The sequence below is a fragment of the Bombina bombina genome, chromosome 4 (genome assembly GCF_027579735.1).
Source record: "Bombina bombina isolate aBomBom1 chromosome 4, aBomBom1.pri, whole genome shotgun sequence".
Lineage (NCBI taxonomy): Eukaryota > Metazoa > Chordata > Amphibia > Anura > Bombinatoridae > Bombina > Bombina bombina.
Genome location: NC_069502.1, coordinates 1,152,242,507 through 1,152,262,482, shown reverse-complemented (window position 1 = coordinate 1,152,262,482; position 19,976 = coordinate 1,152,242,507). Strand labels below are relative to the sequence as shown.

The window sequence follows — 19,976 nt, the reverse complement described above, 5'->3', positions numbered from 1 at the left end:
AGAATATATAACATCTTAGATATTAAACTTTATAACAAGAACAAAGACACCAGGAGCTGGGCAGTGTGGAGTAGTCGGCTGTGCCGAATGCTAACGCCCTGTGAATGCTCCGGAGTTCTCTCCATATTACCCGATGCCAGTTCTTGTTGAGATAGAAATGTGAACAGTCCCAACTTTAACCTACTCCAACTATAATTCTGAGTCCCATAGGAGGTTGAACTTCATTGTTCAGTTGCGATGCGGCTGTCACTATAGAGGTTAGAAGTCCTCCATGGTCCGGTCTAAATGCTCTTAGAGTGCTGCTTGATGCACCTGCAAGAGAGGGCTGGGTATTAAGGCTTGATTCGCCCAGCGGAAAAGTCTGAGCTGCAGTCGCATGTGTCTGAGGACTATTTCTGATGCTGGCAACGTTCGGGAGATAGGGTGCTTTCCCAGGTATGTGACTGGGCTGTGTGTACCCTAAAAGACTGCTCCCATATAGCGGAGCACTGGCTTGAGGCTGAACTGGGGTGTCATAAGCGGTCAGCATCAACATAGGCAGCGTGTCATCCTGTGCGGTGAGGGCTTCTCTGTGCACTATCGCTTCAGTGACTGTATCCGGCAGCTTAGTCGGTTGAGGGTGGAAGTCTAGTTCTCATCTCGGTTCATGATATCTGGAGGCTGGAGTAAGTGTGCCAGAGGGTGTATCCGTTACCTCCTGTAGTCTGATCACGGACGCAGCACAAGACCTGCTATGTGTGACAGAATCAGTGTCCGCTGCTTGCTGTTCCGGTAATTGCAGGAAGGCAGAGGCTAGTAGCATTAAATCCTCTTTCATGCTCTGAAACCTTAGTTTTAGAAGATGTTGGGTGCGCTGTTCCCATAAGTCTAAGGCCTCCATAGCAGCCATGTTATTAGAAGTATGGGAGTCCGTGTGGTATAATCTATGAAGCTGGATCCGTCTCAGATTTGCTAATTAACTCCTTTTCAGAGTTCTTAAAAGCCCAATAAGTGGTATTTATTTACTATAGTCACAAAGGAGAGATTTGGGCTCCTTATGTATAGTTTAAATTATGAAATTATATCTAAGAGCTAGGAGCTTCAGGAGAACACGTCTGGCTGCCTCTGTAGCTGGCTCCGCCGGATCCATTTCAGTTTTGACTGTCTTTTAAAATCAGCAACTCTTTGGATACACAGGATTCTATATAGGACTTTATTCAGAACTTCTATTTTCTAAAAAGCCTTAAATTTGGGGTTTTATATTGCAATCACAAATTTTGCCCCAATAAGGCAGTCTCTATCTATGTGTTTATAGTCAAATATATATATATATATATATATATATATATATATATATATATATATATATATATATATATATATATTATTATTTTTTTTTATTATTATTCATATTTTTATTGTGGTTTTAATTTCTCATTGTATAACATATTCTACAGTTGCTTTTGGATATCATATGTTTGTATCGGATTGGCCAATCCATTCATATTTTGTTGTCATATTTTGTATATTCACTTGAAGAGCGCCGTCTCTTCTATATTTTATTTTAACAAGAAATTATTTACTATACACGTTAACACACTGATCTTTCACACACTATACTGTCTTCTTAGTTACCTACCATATACATTATATATATTGATCAAAATATCCATTATTTCCAATAATATTGGAAATAAACTCTTCTCTCTTCACGCAGTTACACTATTGTAACGCTTTTTACTTATATAGTCAAAATAAGCATCTACTCTAAGCATGTTACTCAATAGTTTTCATGCTTTACTCCTATTCGCTACGCCAATTAGCTCATTTCACTTTATATTTTGCACATTAGAAGTAATCTGCACATTAGAAGTGTATTTTACAGTAACATTCTCTAATAATGTTCTTTTTTCCTGCTATCCACACACGATAAGTGTCTCTTTAATCTACTATTATTGTTCTCGCACTGATACATTGTATTTCTGCTATTCACACTTAAGAAGTGTTCTTATTCTACTTTCGTTTTTACACTGATACACTGTATCACTATATTTATTGACTTTCCAAAATCCATTATATGTTACTATTGCTCTATTAGATGCCCTCCGAGTGGATGTACTAGTCTAACAGATATCACAAGATAATTTTAAATTGCGCTTTATTTAGGCTTTTTAAATTGTGTTTTGCACTCAAAGGGACATGCGCAGATGTTCTCCTAATTTATGTATCTAATTTGTGTTTGATAACCCGATAATATATATATACATTATTTCTATCCGAACTCATCGTTTATTGTATCAAATATATTTTTTAAAAAAACGTATACTTCTGAGTGATTCATTCATTTCTTAACGAACTAGTGGCTAATCCATTAACTACTCATTATCACATTTAAACAACATCATAAGTACTATAGCCTCCCTGTTTGGCGCTCCTTCTAAATTCTTTCTATCTCTATTTCTTGTGAACTGCTGGTGCAATGATAAATGCCGACAGCGTATGCTGTCTGCATTTATCGATGGGCAGCGATGTGCAGCGGACATGATACGCTACTTCGTATTATGTCCTCTCGCACATTGTTAAATATGCCCCTAAGTTCTATTGCATTGTCTTGTTATCTTGCATTTGTTGATTATGCAAATCTACTGTGTTGACTGGTCCTTCAAGTACACTGGATGTGCAAAAATCACTTATAATTCCATACTTATAAGTACAAAATGCAAAGTGTACCTAAAATGGGCTGAACATGGGTTTTTCATGGATGTATATAAAATTGTCTCTCGAATCCCAGCGTAATTCTGTAAAGATTTTCGCACTACAGATCTCACAGTTTTGCAAACTAAAAGGTGACAAGCTTTTCTCAGAACACTCAAAATAATAACCCTAATAGAAAAACAGATGCATACGAAAATATAGACGATTGTAAAATGCTATACGTTGAAAGAAGCATAATGTGATTTATATTGGCTGCAGGATTTACTTTTTAAAATGCGCCGCCTGCTCACTTCTAACTTCACTCCAGGGTGCGGTGTCCCTTACCAGCGAGCTTTATTACTTTTTATATAAGACATCTCGCCACTTCAGGGACTGCCTTTTTTATTACAATAATTCCACCAGAGCAGCCCCTGCGAGGGTCATCGTGAAAAACCATATCTGATTAGGTGAGGTTTTTAAATCATCAGCCCTAAGTATATAAGGCACCATATTTACAATGCAATGATGTGAAGATCACGATTTATTGTAAACTTATACTAAGTCGAAGCAATGATTACTTAGCTACAATTAGTGCAGCATACACTGGCATGTAGATCACAGTAATCACACACTGAAGGAACTTTATCTCCGCCTGATAATATAAAGCTCTCTGCTCAGATGAGATGATATAAAGTATAGCAAAATATACCTTTTTAGAATCTTGTGAGGGATCTCTCAGTGCTGGAGGATCATTTATCTGAGCAGAGAGCTTGATATCATCATTAAAGAGGCATACAGAGATATCCCTATGGTTTAGGAACACAACCGGTTAATTGCACACACCTGTCTGCACACTATTAAAAGGAAACAATCACATACCGATCCTTCAACCTGTGATATAATCACTAAACACACAAAATTGTCATTATGTTGGTCCTTAACGCTGGTGCAATAGTGTTCACATCGGAAATCAATAATATGAAATCACACAATTGTTGATGAGATCTCATGATATTAAGGCCAGGATTGGATCATGGGGGACTGCCTACTCTGCTAGGCATGCCCCCCAGGCCGATCTTTGCCTACGTCAAAGGAAGAAGCTGCAGGTTGGTTTACAAAATTGTGAGATTAGTGACAAAGTTAACAGCTCTCGGGGTATTAAAGGAAGATGCATTTTAGGATTATTACATCACTGGAGAACAACGCTGACAATACATTCAGAGAATAATATCTGCCGAAACCAGGAGCAAGATTGGAACAACCCTAGAGCTATATAAAAGCAATAATCCAATTATAAAATGCTCTTATACATTATAACATTTCCTTTTTTGCACTTTTCTGTCCCTTTAAGAATGTGGTTTTTATCCCTATTTATTTATTTACTATGTGGTCTCTCAGGGTTACTGTATTTAAGAATAAGCTGAATAAGAACTCTCTGTACATTTATGAACTTTTCCGCCAGCTAAGCTTCAGGGCTAACAGATCTGCATCCGTATTGGTATGTTTGCAAGGTTATCTCAAAATATGAGACAGCCTGTCTAAACTGTCAGAACACTAGAAGCAAATACAAATTATACACTGGAATTTGATTTGTATTCACTTCAGAAGTAGTATTAAGTTGTACAGCCTCTTGTAAAAAGCCCAATTACTTCTCATAAAAAGCAGTACATAGTCAATAGGAACTTTAACATTAAACACTAAATTAGATTTAGAGTTCTGCAGCCAAAGGGGTGCGTTAGCTACGCGTGCTTTTTCCCCCCGCACCTTTTAAATACCGTTGGTATTTAGAGTTCACAGAAGGGCTGCGTTAGGCTCCAAAAAGGGAGCGTACAGGCATATTTACCGCCACTGCAACTCTCAATACCAGCGGTGCTTACGGACGCGGCCAGCTTCAAAAACGTGCTCGTGCACGATTCCCCCATAGGAAACAATGGGGCCGTTTGGGCTGGAAAAAAATCTAACACCTACAAAAAAGCAGCGTTCAGCTCCTAACGCAGCCCCATTGTTTCCTATGGGGAAACACTTCCTACATCTGCACCTAACACCCTAACATGTACCCCGAGTCTAAACAACCCTAACCTTACACTTATTAACCCCTAACCTGCCACCCCCACTATCGCTGACCCCTGCATATTATTATTAACCCCTAATCTGCCGCTCCGTACACCGCCGCAACCTACATTATCCCTATGTACCCCTAATCTGCTGCCCCTAACACCGCCGACCCCTATATTATATTTATTAACCCCTAATCTGCTGCCCCCAATGTCGCCGCCACCTACCTACAATTATTAACCCCTAATCTGCCGACTGGACCTTACCGCTACTACAATAAAGTTATTAACCCCTAATCCACCTGACTCCCGCCTCAATAACCCTATAATAAATAGTATTAACCCCTAATCTGCCCTCCCTAACATCACCGACACCTAACTTCAAGTATTAACCTCTAATCTGCCGACCGGACCTCACCGCTACTCTAATAAATTTATTAACCCCTAAAGCTAAGTCTAACCCTAACACTAACACCCCCGTAAGTTAAATATAATTTTTATCTAACGAAATAAATTAACTCTTATTAAATAAATTATTCCTATTTAAATCTAAATACTTACCTGTAAAATAAACCCAAATATAGCTACAATATAAATAATAATTATATTGTAGCTATTTTAGGATTAATATTTTTTTTTCAGGTAACTTTGTATTTATTTTAACCAGGTACAATAGCTATTAAATAGTTAATAACTATTTAATAGCTACCTAGTTAAAATAATTACAAAATTACCTGTAAAATAAATCCTAACCTAAGTTACAATTAAACCTAACACTACACTATCAATAAATTAATTAAATAAAATACCTACAATTATCTACAATTAAACCTAACACTACACTATCAATAAATTAATTACATACAAATACCTACAAATAAATACAATTAAATAAACTAACTAAAGTACAAAAAGTAAAAAAAGAACTGTCACAAAAAATAAAAAAATAATTTACAAACATTATAAAAATATTTCAAAAATTTTAAGCTAATTACACTACTCTAAGCCCCCTAATAAAATAACAAAACCCCCCAAAATAAAAAAATGCCCTACCCTATTCTAAAATACAAATAGAAAAGCTGTTTTACCTTACCAGCCCTTAAAAAGGCCTTTTGCGGGGCATGCCCCAAAGAATTCTGCTCTTTTGCCTGTAAAAAAAAACATACAATACCCCCCCAAACATTACAACCCACCATCCACATTCCCCTAATCTAACCCAAACCCCCCATAAATAAACCTAACACTAAGCCCCTGAAGATGGAATCAGCCAATCAGATTGAGCTTGCATTCTATTGGCTGTTCCGATCAGCCAATAGAATGCAAGCTCAATCTGATTGGCTGATTGGATCAGCCAATCGGATTGAACTTGAATCTGATTTGCTGATTCCATCAGCCAATCAGAATTTTCCTACCTTAATTCCGATTGGCTGATAGAATCCTATCAGCCAATCGGAATTCGAGAGACGCCATCTTGGATGACATCCCTTAAAGGAACCGTCATTCGTCGGGAAGTCGTCGGCCAGGATGGATGTTCCGCGTCGGCGGTATGAAGATGGATCCGGAAGAAAGAAGATTGAAGACTTCAGCCGGATGATGGATCTCTTCAGCCCCCGCTTGGATCAAGACTTCAGCCGGATGATGGACCTCTTCAGCCCGATGATGGACCTCTTCAGCCCCCGCTTGGGCTTGGATGAAGACTTCGGAGCCTCCTCTGGACCAATCGGTGATACCCGGCGTGGTGAAAACAAGGTAGGAAGATCTTCAGGGGCTTAGTGTTAGGTTTATTTAAGGGGGGTTTGGGTTAGATTAGGGGTATGTGGGTGGTGGGTTGTAATGTTGGGGGGGGGGTATTGTATGTTTTTTTTACAGGCAAAAGAGCAGAATTCTTTGGGGCATGCCCCGCAAAAGGCCCTTTTAAGGGCTGGTAAGGTAAAAGAGCTTTTCAATTTTTATTTTAGAATAGGGTAGGGCATTTTTTTATTTTGGGGGGCTTTTTTATTTTATTAGGGGGCTTAGAGTAGGTGTAATTCGCTTAAAATTGTTGTAATCTTTTTATAATGTTTGTAAATAATTTTTTTATTTTTTGTACTTTAGTTAGTTTATTTAATTGTATTTATTTGTAGGTATTTGTATGTAATTAATTTATTGATAGTGTAGTGTTAGGTTTAATTGTAGATAATTGTAGGTATTTTATTTAATTAATTTATTGATAGTGTAGTGTTAGGTTTAATTGTAACTTAGGTTAGGATTTATTTAACAGGTAATTTTGTAATTATTTTAACTAGGTAGCTATTAAATAGTTATTAACTATTTAATAGCTATTGTACCTGGTTAAAATAAATACAAAGTTGCCTGTAAAATAAATATTAATCCTAAAATAGCTACAATGTAATTATAATTTATACTGCAGCTATATTAGGGTTTATTTTACAGGTATGTATTTAGCTTTAAATAGGAATAATTTATTTAATAAGAGTTCATTTATTTTGTTAGATAAAAATGATATTTAACTTAGGGGGGTGTTAGTGTTAGGGTTAGACTTAGCTTTAGGGGTTAATAAATTTATTAGAGTAGCGGTGAGGTCTGGTCGGCAGATTAGGGGTTAAAACTTGAAGTTAGGTGTCGGTAATGTTAGGGAGGGCAGATTAGGGGTTAATACTATTTATTATAGGGTTATTGAGGCGGGAGTGAGGCGGATTAGGGGTAAATAACGTTATTATAGTAGCGGTGAGGTCCGGTCAGCAGATTAGGGGTTAATAATTGTAGGTAAGTGGCGGCGACATTGGGGGCGGCAGATTAGGGGTTAATAAATATAATATAGGGGTCGGCGGTGTTAGGGGCAGCAGATTAGGGGTACATTGGGATAATGTAGGTTGCGGCGGTGTGCGGTCGGCAGATTAGGGGTTAAAATTTTTTATTAGAGTGGCGGCGATGTGGGGGGGCCTCGGTTTAGGGGTACATAGGTAGTTTATGGATGTTAGTGTACTTTAGAGCACAGTAGTTAAGAGCTTTATGAACCGGCGTTAGCCCAGAAAGCTCTTAACTCCTGGCTTTTCTCTGCGGCTGGAGTCTTGTCGTTAGATTTCTAACGCTCACTTCAGCCAAGACTCTAAATACCAGCGTTAGAAAGATCCCATTGAAAAGATAGGATACGCAAATGGCGTAGGGGGATCTGCGGTATGGAAAAGTCGCGGCTGCAAAGTGAGCGTTAGACCCTTTCCTGACTGACTCTAAATACCATTAGGCGGCCAAAACCAGCGTTAGGAGCCCCTAACGCTGGTTTTGACGGCTAACGCAGAACTCTAAATCTAGGCGTAAATAAATGCCAAATAGAATGATGCATTCAAAGAATACTCTGAGAATAACATGTAGATCTATTTTATAGGTTTATTAGCTGTTTAAATATTGACAAAATAAGAGTAAAGTTTTAGGGGTAGATTTATTATGCTGCGAATGCAGCTGTTTCCGTGCGAGCCTTCAGGAGCAGGCGGCAACAAAACTTAAGCAGTGGTCGTAAGACCGCTGCTCCTTAACTCAACTGCCACCACTGAGGTGGCGGACAGCAATCATCCTGATCAGATATGATCGGGATGGTTGACACCCCCTGCTAGCAGTCGATTGGCCAGGAATGTGCAGGGGGCGGCATTGCACAAGCATTTCACCAGAAATGCTTGTGCAATGTTAAATGCAGACAGCATATGCTGTCGGCATTTAGCAATGTCGGGCGGACATGATCCGCTACAGCAGATCATGTCTGCCCGACATTTAATAAATCTACCCCTATGTGTCTATAAAACAATGGGAGCTGCCATGTTGTAATTTAGGTTACTTCTCTGCTGTGGCCAATTAGGGACAGTTATAAATAGGTCACTAGAGTTTGAAGCCAATGGCTGTGTGGAATAGAACAGTGTTCTGCACTTCCATTTTTTAACACAATTTTATAATGGAATTACAGGAAAAGGGGACAAAATAAATCAAATATATTGTTGAGTTTTTTTTATGTATATACGATTTATGAATTTATATTAACATCTCAAAGTGTTTAATGTCCCTTTAAAGGAACAGTTAACACCTAATAATTACAAGACTTTTCTGTTGTGCTGTTATACAATAACATATCCAAGTCTTAGCATTTTTAAAACTGATTAATATCCATTTTACTGCAATTATTTTTCAACAGGCAAACTCCACCCACTATTTGCCATATTTGGAGGAGCCAATCTGGGCTTTAGTTAAAGCCAACAAGGGACAGATATGTAGCAGTGTTAGTCTTGAGAAGTCAGCAGGGTGCATTTCAATTAATTATTAATTGTGTTAACAATTATCTCCATTAAAGAGATGTTTTTTAATGGCTCTCAATGTATCAAGCTCTAATGGTGGAAAGACTGAGCTGGCATTAAAACTTGCTACCCTTAGGTTTGAATAGGTATTTGCTTATACAGCAATTGGCCATTTATAGCTACATTTAATGCAAACAATTACTATATGAAAGGACACTCTTTATACGTTTCCAACTTACTTTTATTATCTAATTTGATTAATTATCTTGTTATCCTTTGTTGAAAAGCATACCTAGGTAGGCTCTGGGGTCAGCTATGCACTACTGGAATTTGGTTTCTGCTTGGTGGCTGTACATATATGTCTATTGTTATTGGCTCACCTGATGTGTTCAGGATTTCAAGAGAATGAATCAAATTTCATGATAAAAGTAAATAGAAAGTTGTTACAAATGATATGCTCTGTCTGAATCATGAAAAAAAAAGAGTTTAATGCCCTTTTAAGCTAACAGGAAGTACATGATTTTGTATATTTGGTCTGTGGAATAGACACTCACAAACTGTTTTAGTACAGGACATTTAAAAAGCAAACAACAAACAGTAAAACATTTGAAATGCAACAAAGACAAAAATGGTTTTACTCTTTATTTTACCAACAGAGCCATCTCATATGAAAGAGGAACATTGAGGGACATACATTTAGTTATGCATGTTTCCATGATAGTGAGTAAGATAGTGAGTAAGACAGTGAGTAAGACAGTAAGATAGTGAGTAAGATAGTAAGTAAGATAGTAAGACAGTGAGTAAGACAGTGAGATAGTGAGTAAGATAGTGAGTAAGACAGTGAGTAAGATAGTGAGTAAGATAGTAAATAAGATAGTGAGTAAGACAGTAAGAGAGTGAGTAAGATAGTGAGTAAGACGGTGAGTAAGATAGTGAGTAAGACAGTAAGATAGTGAGTAAGACAGTGAGTAAGACAATGAGTAAGATAGTGAGTAAGACAGTGAGTAAAATAGTGAGTAAGATAATGAGTAAGACAGTGAGTAAGATAGTGAGTAACATAGTATCATAGTAGATAAGGTTGAAAAAAGACTGAAGTCCATCAAGTTCAACCTATACAAATCTAAAATACTTACAAAAAGCTCCAGTTAAGCTTAAATAACCCCAATAAAAGGTGACTCATTTAATACTAGCAATCATATCTATGAATTTTGTTTATATACAGAAATGTATCCAGACTATTTTTAAATGTATCTAGGGTATTGGCATTCACTACCTCCTTTGGCAATGAGTTCCACAATCTTATTGCTCTTACAGTGAAAAAACTTTTCCGTTGCAGGAGATTAAATCTCCTTTCCTCCAACCTTAAATTGTGTCCTCTTGTCAGAAACAATTTTCTTGGAGTAAACAGAGCTTCTGCCATCTCTGAATATGGGCCTTGAATATATTTATATAAAGTAATCATGTCACCTCTCAAGCGCCTTTTTTCTAAAGAAAACACACCCAGCTTGGCTAGCCTCTCCTCATAGGTTCATTTCTCCAATCCCCTTATTAGCTTTGTGGCCCTTCTCAGATTTTTTTCTAGTTCTGCAATATCTTTTTTTGCGACCGGTCCCCAGAACTGCACTCCATACTCAAGGTGAGGTCTTACCAGGGCTTTATATAGTGAGTAAGACAGTGAGTAAGATAGTGAGTAAAACAGTGAGTGAGATAGTAAGATAGTGAGTAAGATAGTAAGTAAGACAGTGAGTAAGGCAGTGAGTAAGACAGTGAGTAAGATAGTAAGACAGTGAGTAAGACAGTGAGTAAGATAGTGAGTAAGACTGCATCTTCGCAGCACTTCTGCATATTGTACATATGCTACCAGTAAATAGATAGATAATATCACTTACTTGGCGTAGGCCTTTTCCAGCAGCGCACTCCAGAACTCATTCTCTGTACCTGATTTTACAAATATCAGTTGCCCATCTTTTGTAGGCAGGCGGTCATCAACTACAACGTCCACCCATTCGCCATACTGCCAGAGCTAAGAGACAAGAAATCCTGTTAGATGACAGTAGTTTTGTTCACTGTAAATTATTAGTTATGGTTTGTGCAGAATGAAATTACATAGCTGTCAGGTTAAACTTTTATTTTGTTTATTATTTGTTCCTTCTGACTTAAAGAGACAGTGAACTGTAACATTTCCTCCCCTTCAGTTTGTTCCCAGTGCCCAATTTTGCCTGCTGGTGTACAATAATTTGTTTGCAAGTAGTTCCTTTAACTTTATTTTGTCATTATAAATTACTACTTTTGCATGCTGAAACTGAAAATGTAAATACTGCAGTAATGGCTGCAAAAAAAATAAACAAGAGGCAGTATTGTAAGCATTGTTACAATAGCGCTGTTACCTATAGGTATTTACATCACGGTTGTGATTGCAGATTACATTTTCTAAAGGGATAAAATCACTGTTAGAAAGCGTTCTTGCCAAGAGGTATTTTACTACACTTTACTGTGGGAGGCAAGAGTTCTCTGCATTGGTGGAATGCTAAAACCAGGACACCATGTGCAGTAAATGATCCCATTAGACTGTATTACATGACAATACAGTTTACATGTGTCAACCAAAACTCAACCTCTTTTGTTACAATACAACAGTGAAACTTGTACATGAGTAAAAAACCTATTTGAGCTGGAGATTGTGGGTATATTTGACATGTGTATATACTATGTTATATGAACGTATTATATTGTAAAATACATATGTTTATAATATGTTAGATAAATGTATTATATTGTAAAATACATATGTATAAACTATGTTATATGAACGTATTATATTGTAAAATACATATGTACATAATATGTTATATGAATGTATTATTTGTAAAATACATGTGTATATAATATGTTATATGAACGTATTATATTGTAAAATACATATGTATATACTATGTTATATGAACAAATTATATTGTAAAATACATATGTATATACTATGTTATATGAAAGTATTATATTGTAAAATACATGTGTATATAATGTTATATGAATGTATTATATTGTAAAATACATATGTATATAATATGTTATATGAACGTATTATATTGTAAAATACATATGTTTATAATATGTTAGATAAACGTATTATATTGTAAAATACATATGTATATACTATGTTATATGAACGTATTATATTGTAAAATACATACGTACATAATATGTTATATGAATGTATTATTTGTAAAATACATGTCTATATATAATATGTTATATGAACTATTATATTGTAAAATACATATGTATATACTATGTTATATGAACGTATTATATTGTAAAATACATATGTATATACTATGTTATATGAACGTATTATATTGTAAAATACATGTGTATATAATGTTATATGAACGTATTATATTGTAAAATACATATGTATATAATATGTTATATGAACGTATTATATTGTAAAATACATATGTTTATGCTATGTTATATGAACGTATTATATTGTAAAATACATATGTTTATGCTATGTTATATGAACGTATTATATTGTAAAATACATATGTTTATAATATGTTATATGAACGTATTATATTGTAAAATACATATGTATATAATATGTTATATGAACGTATTATATTGTAAAATACATATGTATATACTATGTTATATGAACGTATTATATTGTAAAATACATATGTACATAATATGTTATATAAATTTATTATTTGTAAAATACACGTGTATATAATATGTTATATGAACATATTATATTGTAAAATACATGTGTATATACTATGTTATATGAACATATTATATTGTAAAATACATGTGTATATAATGTTATATGAACGTATAATATTGTAAAATACATATGTATATAATATGTTATATGAACGTATTATATTGTAAAATACATGTGTATATAATGTTATATGAATGTATAATATTGTAAAATACATATGTATATGCTATGTTATATGAACGCATTATATTGTAAAATACATATGTATATAATATGTTATATGAACGTATTATATTGTAAAATACATATGTATATAATATGTTATATGAACATATTATATTGTAAAATACATGTGTATATAATATGTTATATGAATGTATTATATTGTAAAATACATATGTATATAATATGTTATATGAACGTATTATATTGTAAAATACATGTGTATATAATATGTTATATGAACGTATTATATTTTAAAATACATATGTATTTTAAGTAAGCTTGTGATTTTTTTTTAAAAAACAACGCTTTTAAAGGATGTGTCATATAGATAACATTGTGCTAACTCCTGTGGAGTTACTTATGAGAGGGCACTGACTAGCTAAAATGCAAGTCTGTCAAAAGAATTGAAATAAGGGGACAGTCTGCAGAGGCTTAGATACAAGGTAATCACAGAGGTAATACAGTATATTAATATAACTGTTGATTATGCAAAACTGGGGAATGGGTAATAAATGGATTATCTATATTTTTAAACAATAACAATTCTGGAGTAGACTGTCCCTTTAACCTTTTGGTTTGCTCTTTTCTTTTCAGGAACAAGATGCAATTGCCCTACAGCCCGACCATACTACTTCTGCTACTAAGCTGTATTAAAAAAATTAAACCACCTATTTCTATTAGAAAACCAAATTGTATGTGATGTGAGTCCATTACTTGGGTTTTTTAAATACTGAAATAAAGACAAGGCCTACATGGTCTATTTAATCCTAAAAGCACTGGTGATTAATGCAAAGGCTGAAGAGATAAAAACTCTGAACAGAAGATTTTCATTTTTTTCTCATGAACAAAGAACTTTGAGAGTATTGTGTGCACAGAAATAAAATATACAAAGGCTGGAAAAGTTTTTGCTATCTCTTTTACCTCACCACCCAAAGTGTCCCCTAAAGTGTTGCCACCAATGTCAGTTCTAGCTAGGCAGGTAATATGAAAGCACCGCATTACCTCAAAGGTGCCAGCTGACCTTAATTTGACAGGTAGAGACATTTTTGTACATCAATACTTAAAGGGAAATGAGACCCAAATCTTTCATGATGCAGATAGCGCATATTATTTTTAAACAACTTTCTAATTTAGTTCTATTATCAATTTTCTTCATTCTCTTGCTATCTTTCTGGAGCTCTATATGACAACAGTTTTGCAAGAATGTTATCCATTGCAAGAGCACTAGATGGCAGCAATATTTCCTGCCATGCAGTGATCCAGATGCCTACCTAGGTATCTCTTCAATGCAGAATATCATGGGAAGGAAGCAAATTTGATAATAGAAGTTAATTGAAAACATTTTTTAAATTGTATGATCTGTCTGAATCACAAAATATTTTGTGGGGATTTCATATCCTTTTAATGATGAGCAAAGAAAGAGATAAAGGAGAGAGACTTTTTAAAAATAAATAAAGTTAAAGATAGGTAGAAGAGGATAATGTCCCCCACCAGTACCTTGTACCCATGATATTTTTCTCTGTGGTTACATTTTTGCACCCAAAAAATATTTACTTTTATACTTCCCCGGGTCTCCACTATAAATGAGATTCAGGGGCCGAGTTATCAAAGTGCGGACGGACATGATCCGCTGTAGTGATCATGTCCACCGCACATCGATAAATGCCGACAGCATATGCGGTCAGCATTTATCATTACACAAGCATTTCACAAGAAATGCTTGTGCAATGCCGCCCCCTGCAGATTCGCGGGCAATCAGTCGCTAGCAGGGGGTGTCAATCAACCCGATCGTATCTGATAGGGCGAATTGATGTCTGCAGCCTCAGAGGTGGTGGGCGAGTTAAGGAGCAGCGGTCTCAAGATCACTACTTCTTAACTCCTGTTTCCGGCGAGCCTGAAGGCTCGGGTGGAAACAGATGCATTGGGGCAGATTGACGCCTTGATAAATTGGCCCCTCAGTCTTTCAATACTTCATTTGACTTGAGAAAAGGGTGTGTCCCTGAAGCACTTTGTGTATAGGGAAGTCTGGCTAGATTCACTGATTTCACGGTTGGTTTGGAAGCTTTCTGGGTCATATTTTATTATTATTATTGATGTTTTATTGTGATTACATTATTAAGTAATGTGTATGTATATCCCATACAGGAATAATTTTTTAACAGAAACTTTTTTTAAAAAATGTTTTGTTTACAATATTTGTTTCCTGATAAGGCTAGGCTCATTTTGTTGTCATCTATTGAGTGATATTTTAGCATATACAATAACAAGTGTCACTTGCTCTTATAAAGGATAAAATAAAACACATGTTTTTCATTGTTTTGGTTTTCTCTTTGAACAATTTGAATTCAGCATCAAGCCCCCATCTTCAGTATCAACAGCTTCATTTACCATCATCTCTAGTTTCACCGCATTCGTATCTTACTGCTCATGTCTTACCTTGAAATGGAAAATTCCTGCATAATCATTCTGGAAACTTTGATTTTCTGGAACCACAAGGTTTAACAAATCCTTATTTGTTGTAAGAGATGCAATAGAGGCCAGAATCCAGCGATCACCTGTAAAATGCAAGATCCATAAATATAACAAGATTCAAATTCTAAAAAAGCTTCTTGTCCAACAGCGGGAATAATTATGTGCTTGTGCGTTAACTACAGTATTTCACTGCTACTAACGTGCACTTAAAGGGACAGCATCATCAGAATTAAACTTAAATAGATTGTATAGAGCAGTATTTCTCAACTGCGGTCCTCAAGTACCCCCCAACAGGCCAGGTTTTCATTTTAGCTGAACCAGTGCACAAGTGAAGTAATCAGCTGATCAGTAACCATAGTTTCTGCTTTCGCCCATTAGCTGATTATTTCACCGGTGCTTGGGTTCAGCTCTAATGAAAACCTGGTCTGTTGGGGTACATGGTTGAGAAACAATGATATAGAGCACAATGTTTTAAACAATTTTCCATTTTACTTTTATTGTCAATTTTGCTTACTTCTCTTGCTATTTTTTAGGTAATCCTCAAAATCATGCTCGTCTCTTTAGCCACCTGGAAACTGTTTTTTCAATAATGTTTAAAGCAATGTTATACATAGTTGCAAACTCTGTTGCCATAGAATATTAGACAAATGGACGCTCCTAAACTTCTATCGGCCTACCTAGATTTACCTAGATTTACCTTTCAATAAAGGATACCAAGCGAACAAAGCAAATTTAATAATCAAAGTAAGTTGGAAAGTTGTTTTTTTTTAAATGGTATTCTCTGAATCATGAATGTTACATTTTAACTTTACTGTCCCTTTAATATCTTTATCTGAAAAATAAAATATCTGCTTAAGATAACTATATATAAAGGGTTTCTATTTGGTTTCCAATACTGAGCATCTAAGTTTCCAGAATATGGCATCTATTTCAATAGGGAATTCATTGCAGTTTTATTGCAGAAAGTTGGTTTACTAATAGAGGAAGCCGTAGGCAGTTGCTTAAATAAAAATCTGTCTCTGATCAAAAATTTTCTTAGATTTAATTTAATTCTTTTTGATATTGTGTGCAAACTTACATTGACTACAAAATATTTTGAAAACTTATTATTAACATTTTTTACTGACAGAATATTCCCCAAAAATATTTTTTTGCATGGCAGAGATAAAAAAATAAAATAAATCTAAATTGAAGAGATACAGATATTTGTATATAATAATATATGTTAAAGGGGTATGCAACCCAAATATTTTCTTTTACAGTTTATATACCAGGGGGTCGATCCGATAAAAATCGTCGCCCGCAAAAGCCGGCGATACCAATATTTGCGCGGGTTTGGGGGTCGATCCGATAAAAATCGTCGCCCGCAAAAGCCGGCGACGCCAATATTTGCGCGGGTTTGGTATCCTATATACGGCGTAACCTAGAAGTTACGCGCGTATATTTCTGCCGTCGCCCGTAGTTTTTTGGGCTATAGGCAGGTATACCAAACCCGCGCAGTTTGGTATCCAATATGCAGCGTAAGGACTTACGTGGCGAAAATGGAGAAAACTTACTCCATTTTCACCTCGCCACAAAAAGCAGCCGTAAGAAGCCTTACGCTGACTATTGGAGCCCCGTAACTCCCTAAACTGGCAGCTAAAATAAACACCTAACGCATGCGCAATGTCTATCTCCCTGTCAACCGCGATCTTCTAAAATAAACCTAACACCTAACGCATGCGCAATGTCTATCTCCCTGTCAACCGCGATCTGCTAAAATAAACCTAACACCTAACGCATGCGCAATGTCTATCTCCCTGTCAACCGCGATCTGCTAAAATAAACCTAACACCTAACGCATGCGCAATGTCTATCTACCTGTCAACCGCGATCCCCCCCCCCCCCGAAATCCCTAAAAAAGTTATTAACCCCTAAACCGCCGCTCCCGGACCCCGCCGCCATCTACATAAACTAACCCCCTACTGTGAGCCCCTAAAACCGCCGCCATCTACCTTATCTATCCCCTAATTAGAACCCCTTACACCGCTGTCATCTACCTTATCTATCCCCTAATCTGACCCCTTACACCGCCGCCACCTATATAAAAATTATTAACCCCTAATCTAATCCCCCTATACCGCCGCCAGCTATATTAATATTATTAACCCCTAATGTAAGCCCCTTACACCGCCGCCATCTCTATTAAAATGATTAACCCCTTATTTAATCTACCTACCCCGCCGCCAGCTATATTATCTATATTAACCCTAAGTATATTATAGTTAATATAGGTATTACATTATATATATTAACTATATTAACCCTAATTATATTAGGGTTAATATAGTTAATATAGTTACTATAGTATTTATATTAACTATATTAACTCTATCTAACCCTAACACCCCTAACTAAATTTATATTAAATTAATCTAATTCATTTATAAACTAAAATATTCCTATTTAAATCTAAATACTTACCTATAAAATAAACCCTAAGATAGCTACAATATAATTAATAATTACATTGTAGCTATGTTAGGGTTAATATTTATTTTACAGGTAAATTGTTAATTATTTTAACTAGGTATAATAGATATTAAATAGTTATTAACTATTTAATATCTACCTAGTTAAAATAATTACCCAATTACCTGTAAAATAAATCCTAACCTAAGTTACAAATACACCTACACTATCAATAAATTAAATAAACTACAAACATCTATCTAAAAATACAATTAAATTAACTAAACTAAATTACAAAAAAAAACAAACACTAAATTACAAAAAATAAAAAAAGATTACAAGATTTTTAAGCTAATTACACCTATTCTAAGCCCCCTAATAAAATAATAAACCCCCAAAATAAAAAAATGCCCTGCCCTATTCTAAATTAAACAAATTTCAAAGCTCTTTACCTTACCAGCCCTTAAAAGGGCCTTTTGTGGGGCATGCCCCAAAGAATTCAGCTCTTTTGCATACAAATACAATACCCCCCCCCCCATTACAACCCACCACCCACATACCCCTATTCTAAAACCACCCAAACCCCCCTTAAAAAAGCCTAACACTACCCCCCTGAAGATCTCCCTACCTTGTCTTCACCACACCGGGCCGAACTCCTTATCCGATCCGGGCGATGTCTTCCTCCAAGCGGCAAAGAAGAATTCTTCCTCCGGCGATGTCTTCCTCCAAGCGGCAAAGAAGAATTCTTCCTCCGGCGACGTCTTCCTCCAAGCGGCAGCAAAGTCTTCATTCTTCCGGCGGCATCTTCAATCTTCTTTCTTCGCTCCGCCGCTGCGGAGCATCCATCCCGGCCGACTACTGAACTTGGAATGAGGTACCTTTAAATGACGTCATCCAAGATGGCGTCCGCCGAATTCCGATTGGCTGATAGGATTCTATCAGCCAATCGGAATTACGTTAAAAAAATCTGATTGGCTGATTGAATCAGCCAATCAGATTCAAGTTCAATCCGATTGGCTGATCCAATCAGCCAATCAGATTGAGCTCGCATTCTATTGGCTGTTCCGATCAGCCAATAGAATGCGAGCTCAATCTGATTGGCTGATTGGATCAGCCAATCGGATTGAACTTGAATCTGATTGGCTGATTGAATCAGCCAATCAGATTTTTTTAACTTAATTCCGATTGGCTGATAGAATCCTATCAGCCAATCGGAATTCTGCGGACGCCATCTTGGATGACGCCATTTAAAGGTACCTCATTCCAAGTTCAGTAGTCGGCCGGGATGGATGCTCCGCAGCGGCGGAGCGAAGAAAGAAGATTGAAGATGCCGCCGGAAGAATGAAGACTTTGCTGCCGCTTGGAGGAAGACGTCGCCGGAGGAAGAATTCTTCTTTGCCGCTTGGAGGAAGACATCGCCGGAGGAAGAATTCTTCTTTGCCGCTTGGAGGAAGACATCGCCCGGATCGGATCAGGAGTTCGGCCCGGTGTGGTGAAGACAAGGTAGGGAGATCTTCAGGGGGGTAGTGTTAGGCTTTTTTAAGGGGGGTTTGGGTGGTTTTAGAATAGGGTTATGTGGGTGGTGGGTTGTAATGGGGGGGGGTATTGTATTTGTATGCAAAAGAGCTGAATTCTTTGGGGCATGCCCCACAAAAGGCCCTTTTAAGGGCTGGTAAGGTAAAGAGCTTTGAAATTTGTTTAATTTAGAATAGGGCAGGGCATTTTTTTTTATTTTGGGGGTTTATTATTTTATTAGGGGGCTTAGAATAGGTGTAATTAGCTTAAAAATCTTGTAATCTTTTTTTATTTTTTGTAATTTAGTGTTTGTTTTTTTTTGTAATTTAGTTTAGTTAATTTAATTGTATTTTTAGATAGATGTTTGTAGTTTATTTAATTTATTGATAGTGTAGGTGTATTTGTAACTTAGGTTAGGATTTATTTTACAGGTAATTGGGTAATTATTTTAACTAGGTAGATATTAAATAGTTAATAACTATTTAATATCTATTATACCTAGTTAAAATAATTAACAATTTACCTGTAAAATAAATATTAACCCTAACATAGCTACAATGTAATTATTAATTATAT

The 19,976-nt window shown here is 35.9% G+C and overlaps 1 protein-coding gene across 43 annotated transcripts in view; it reads right to left on the bottom strand.

Annotated features, from left to right (window-relative positions):
* LOC128658091 (calpain-8-like) overlaps nt 1–19,976 on the bottom strand; it is a 268,397-nt gene that overhangs the window by 225,407 nt on the left and 23,014 nt on the right. For all 43 annotated transcript variants that reach the window (XM_053712555.1, XM_053712553.1, XM_053712567.1 and 40 more), the window contains exons 3-4: nt 15,399–15,517; nt 10,897–11,030 (exon numbers count right to left, since the gene is read on the bottom strand). In XM_053712555.1, the coding sequence (XP_053568530.1) occupies nt 10,897–11,030; nt 15,399–15,517 (253 nt within the window). The remainder of the gene's footprint in view (nt 1–10,896; nt 11,031–15,398; nt 15,518–19,976) is intronic.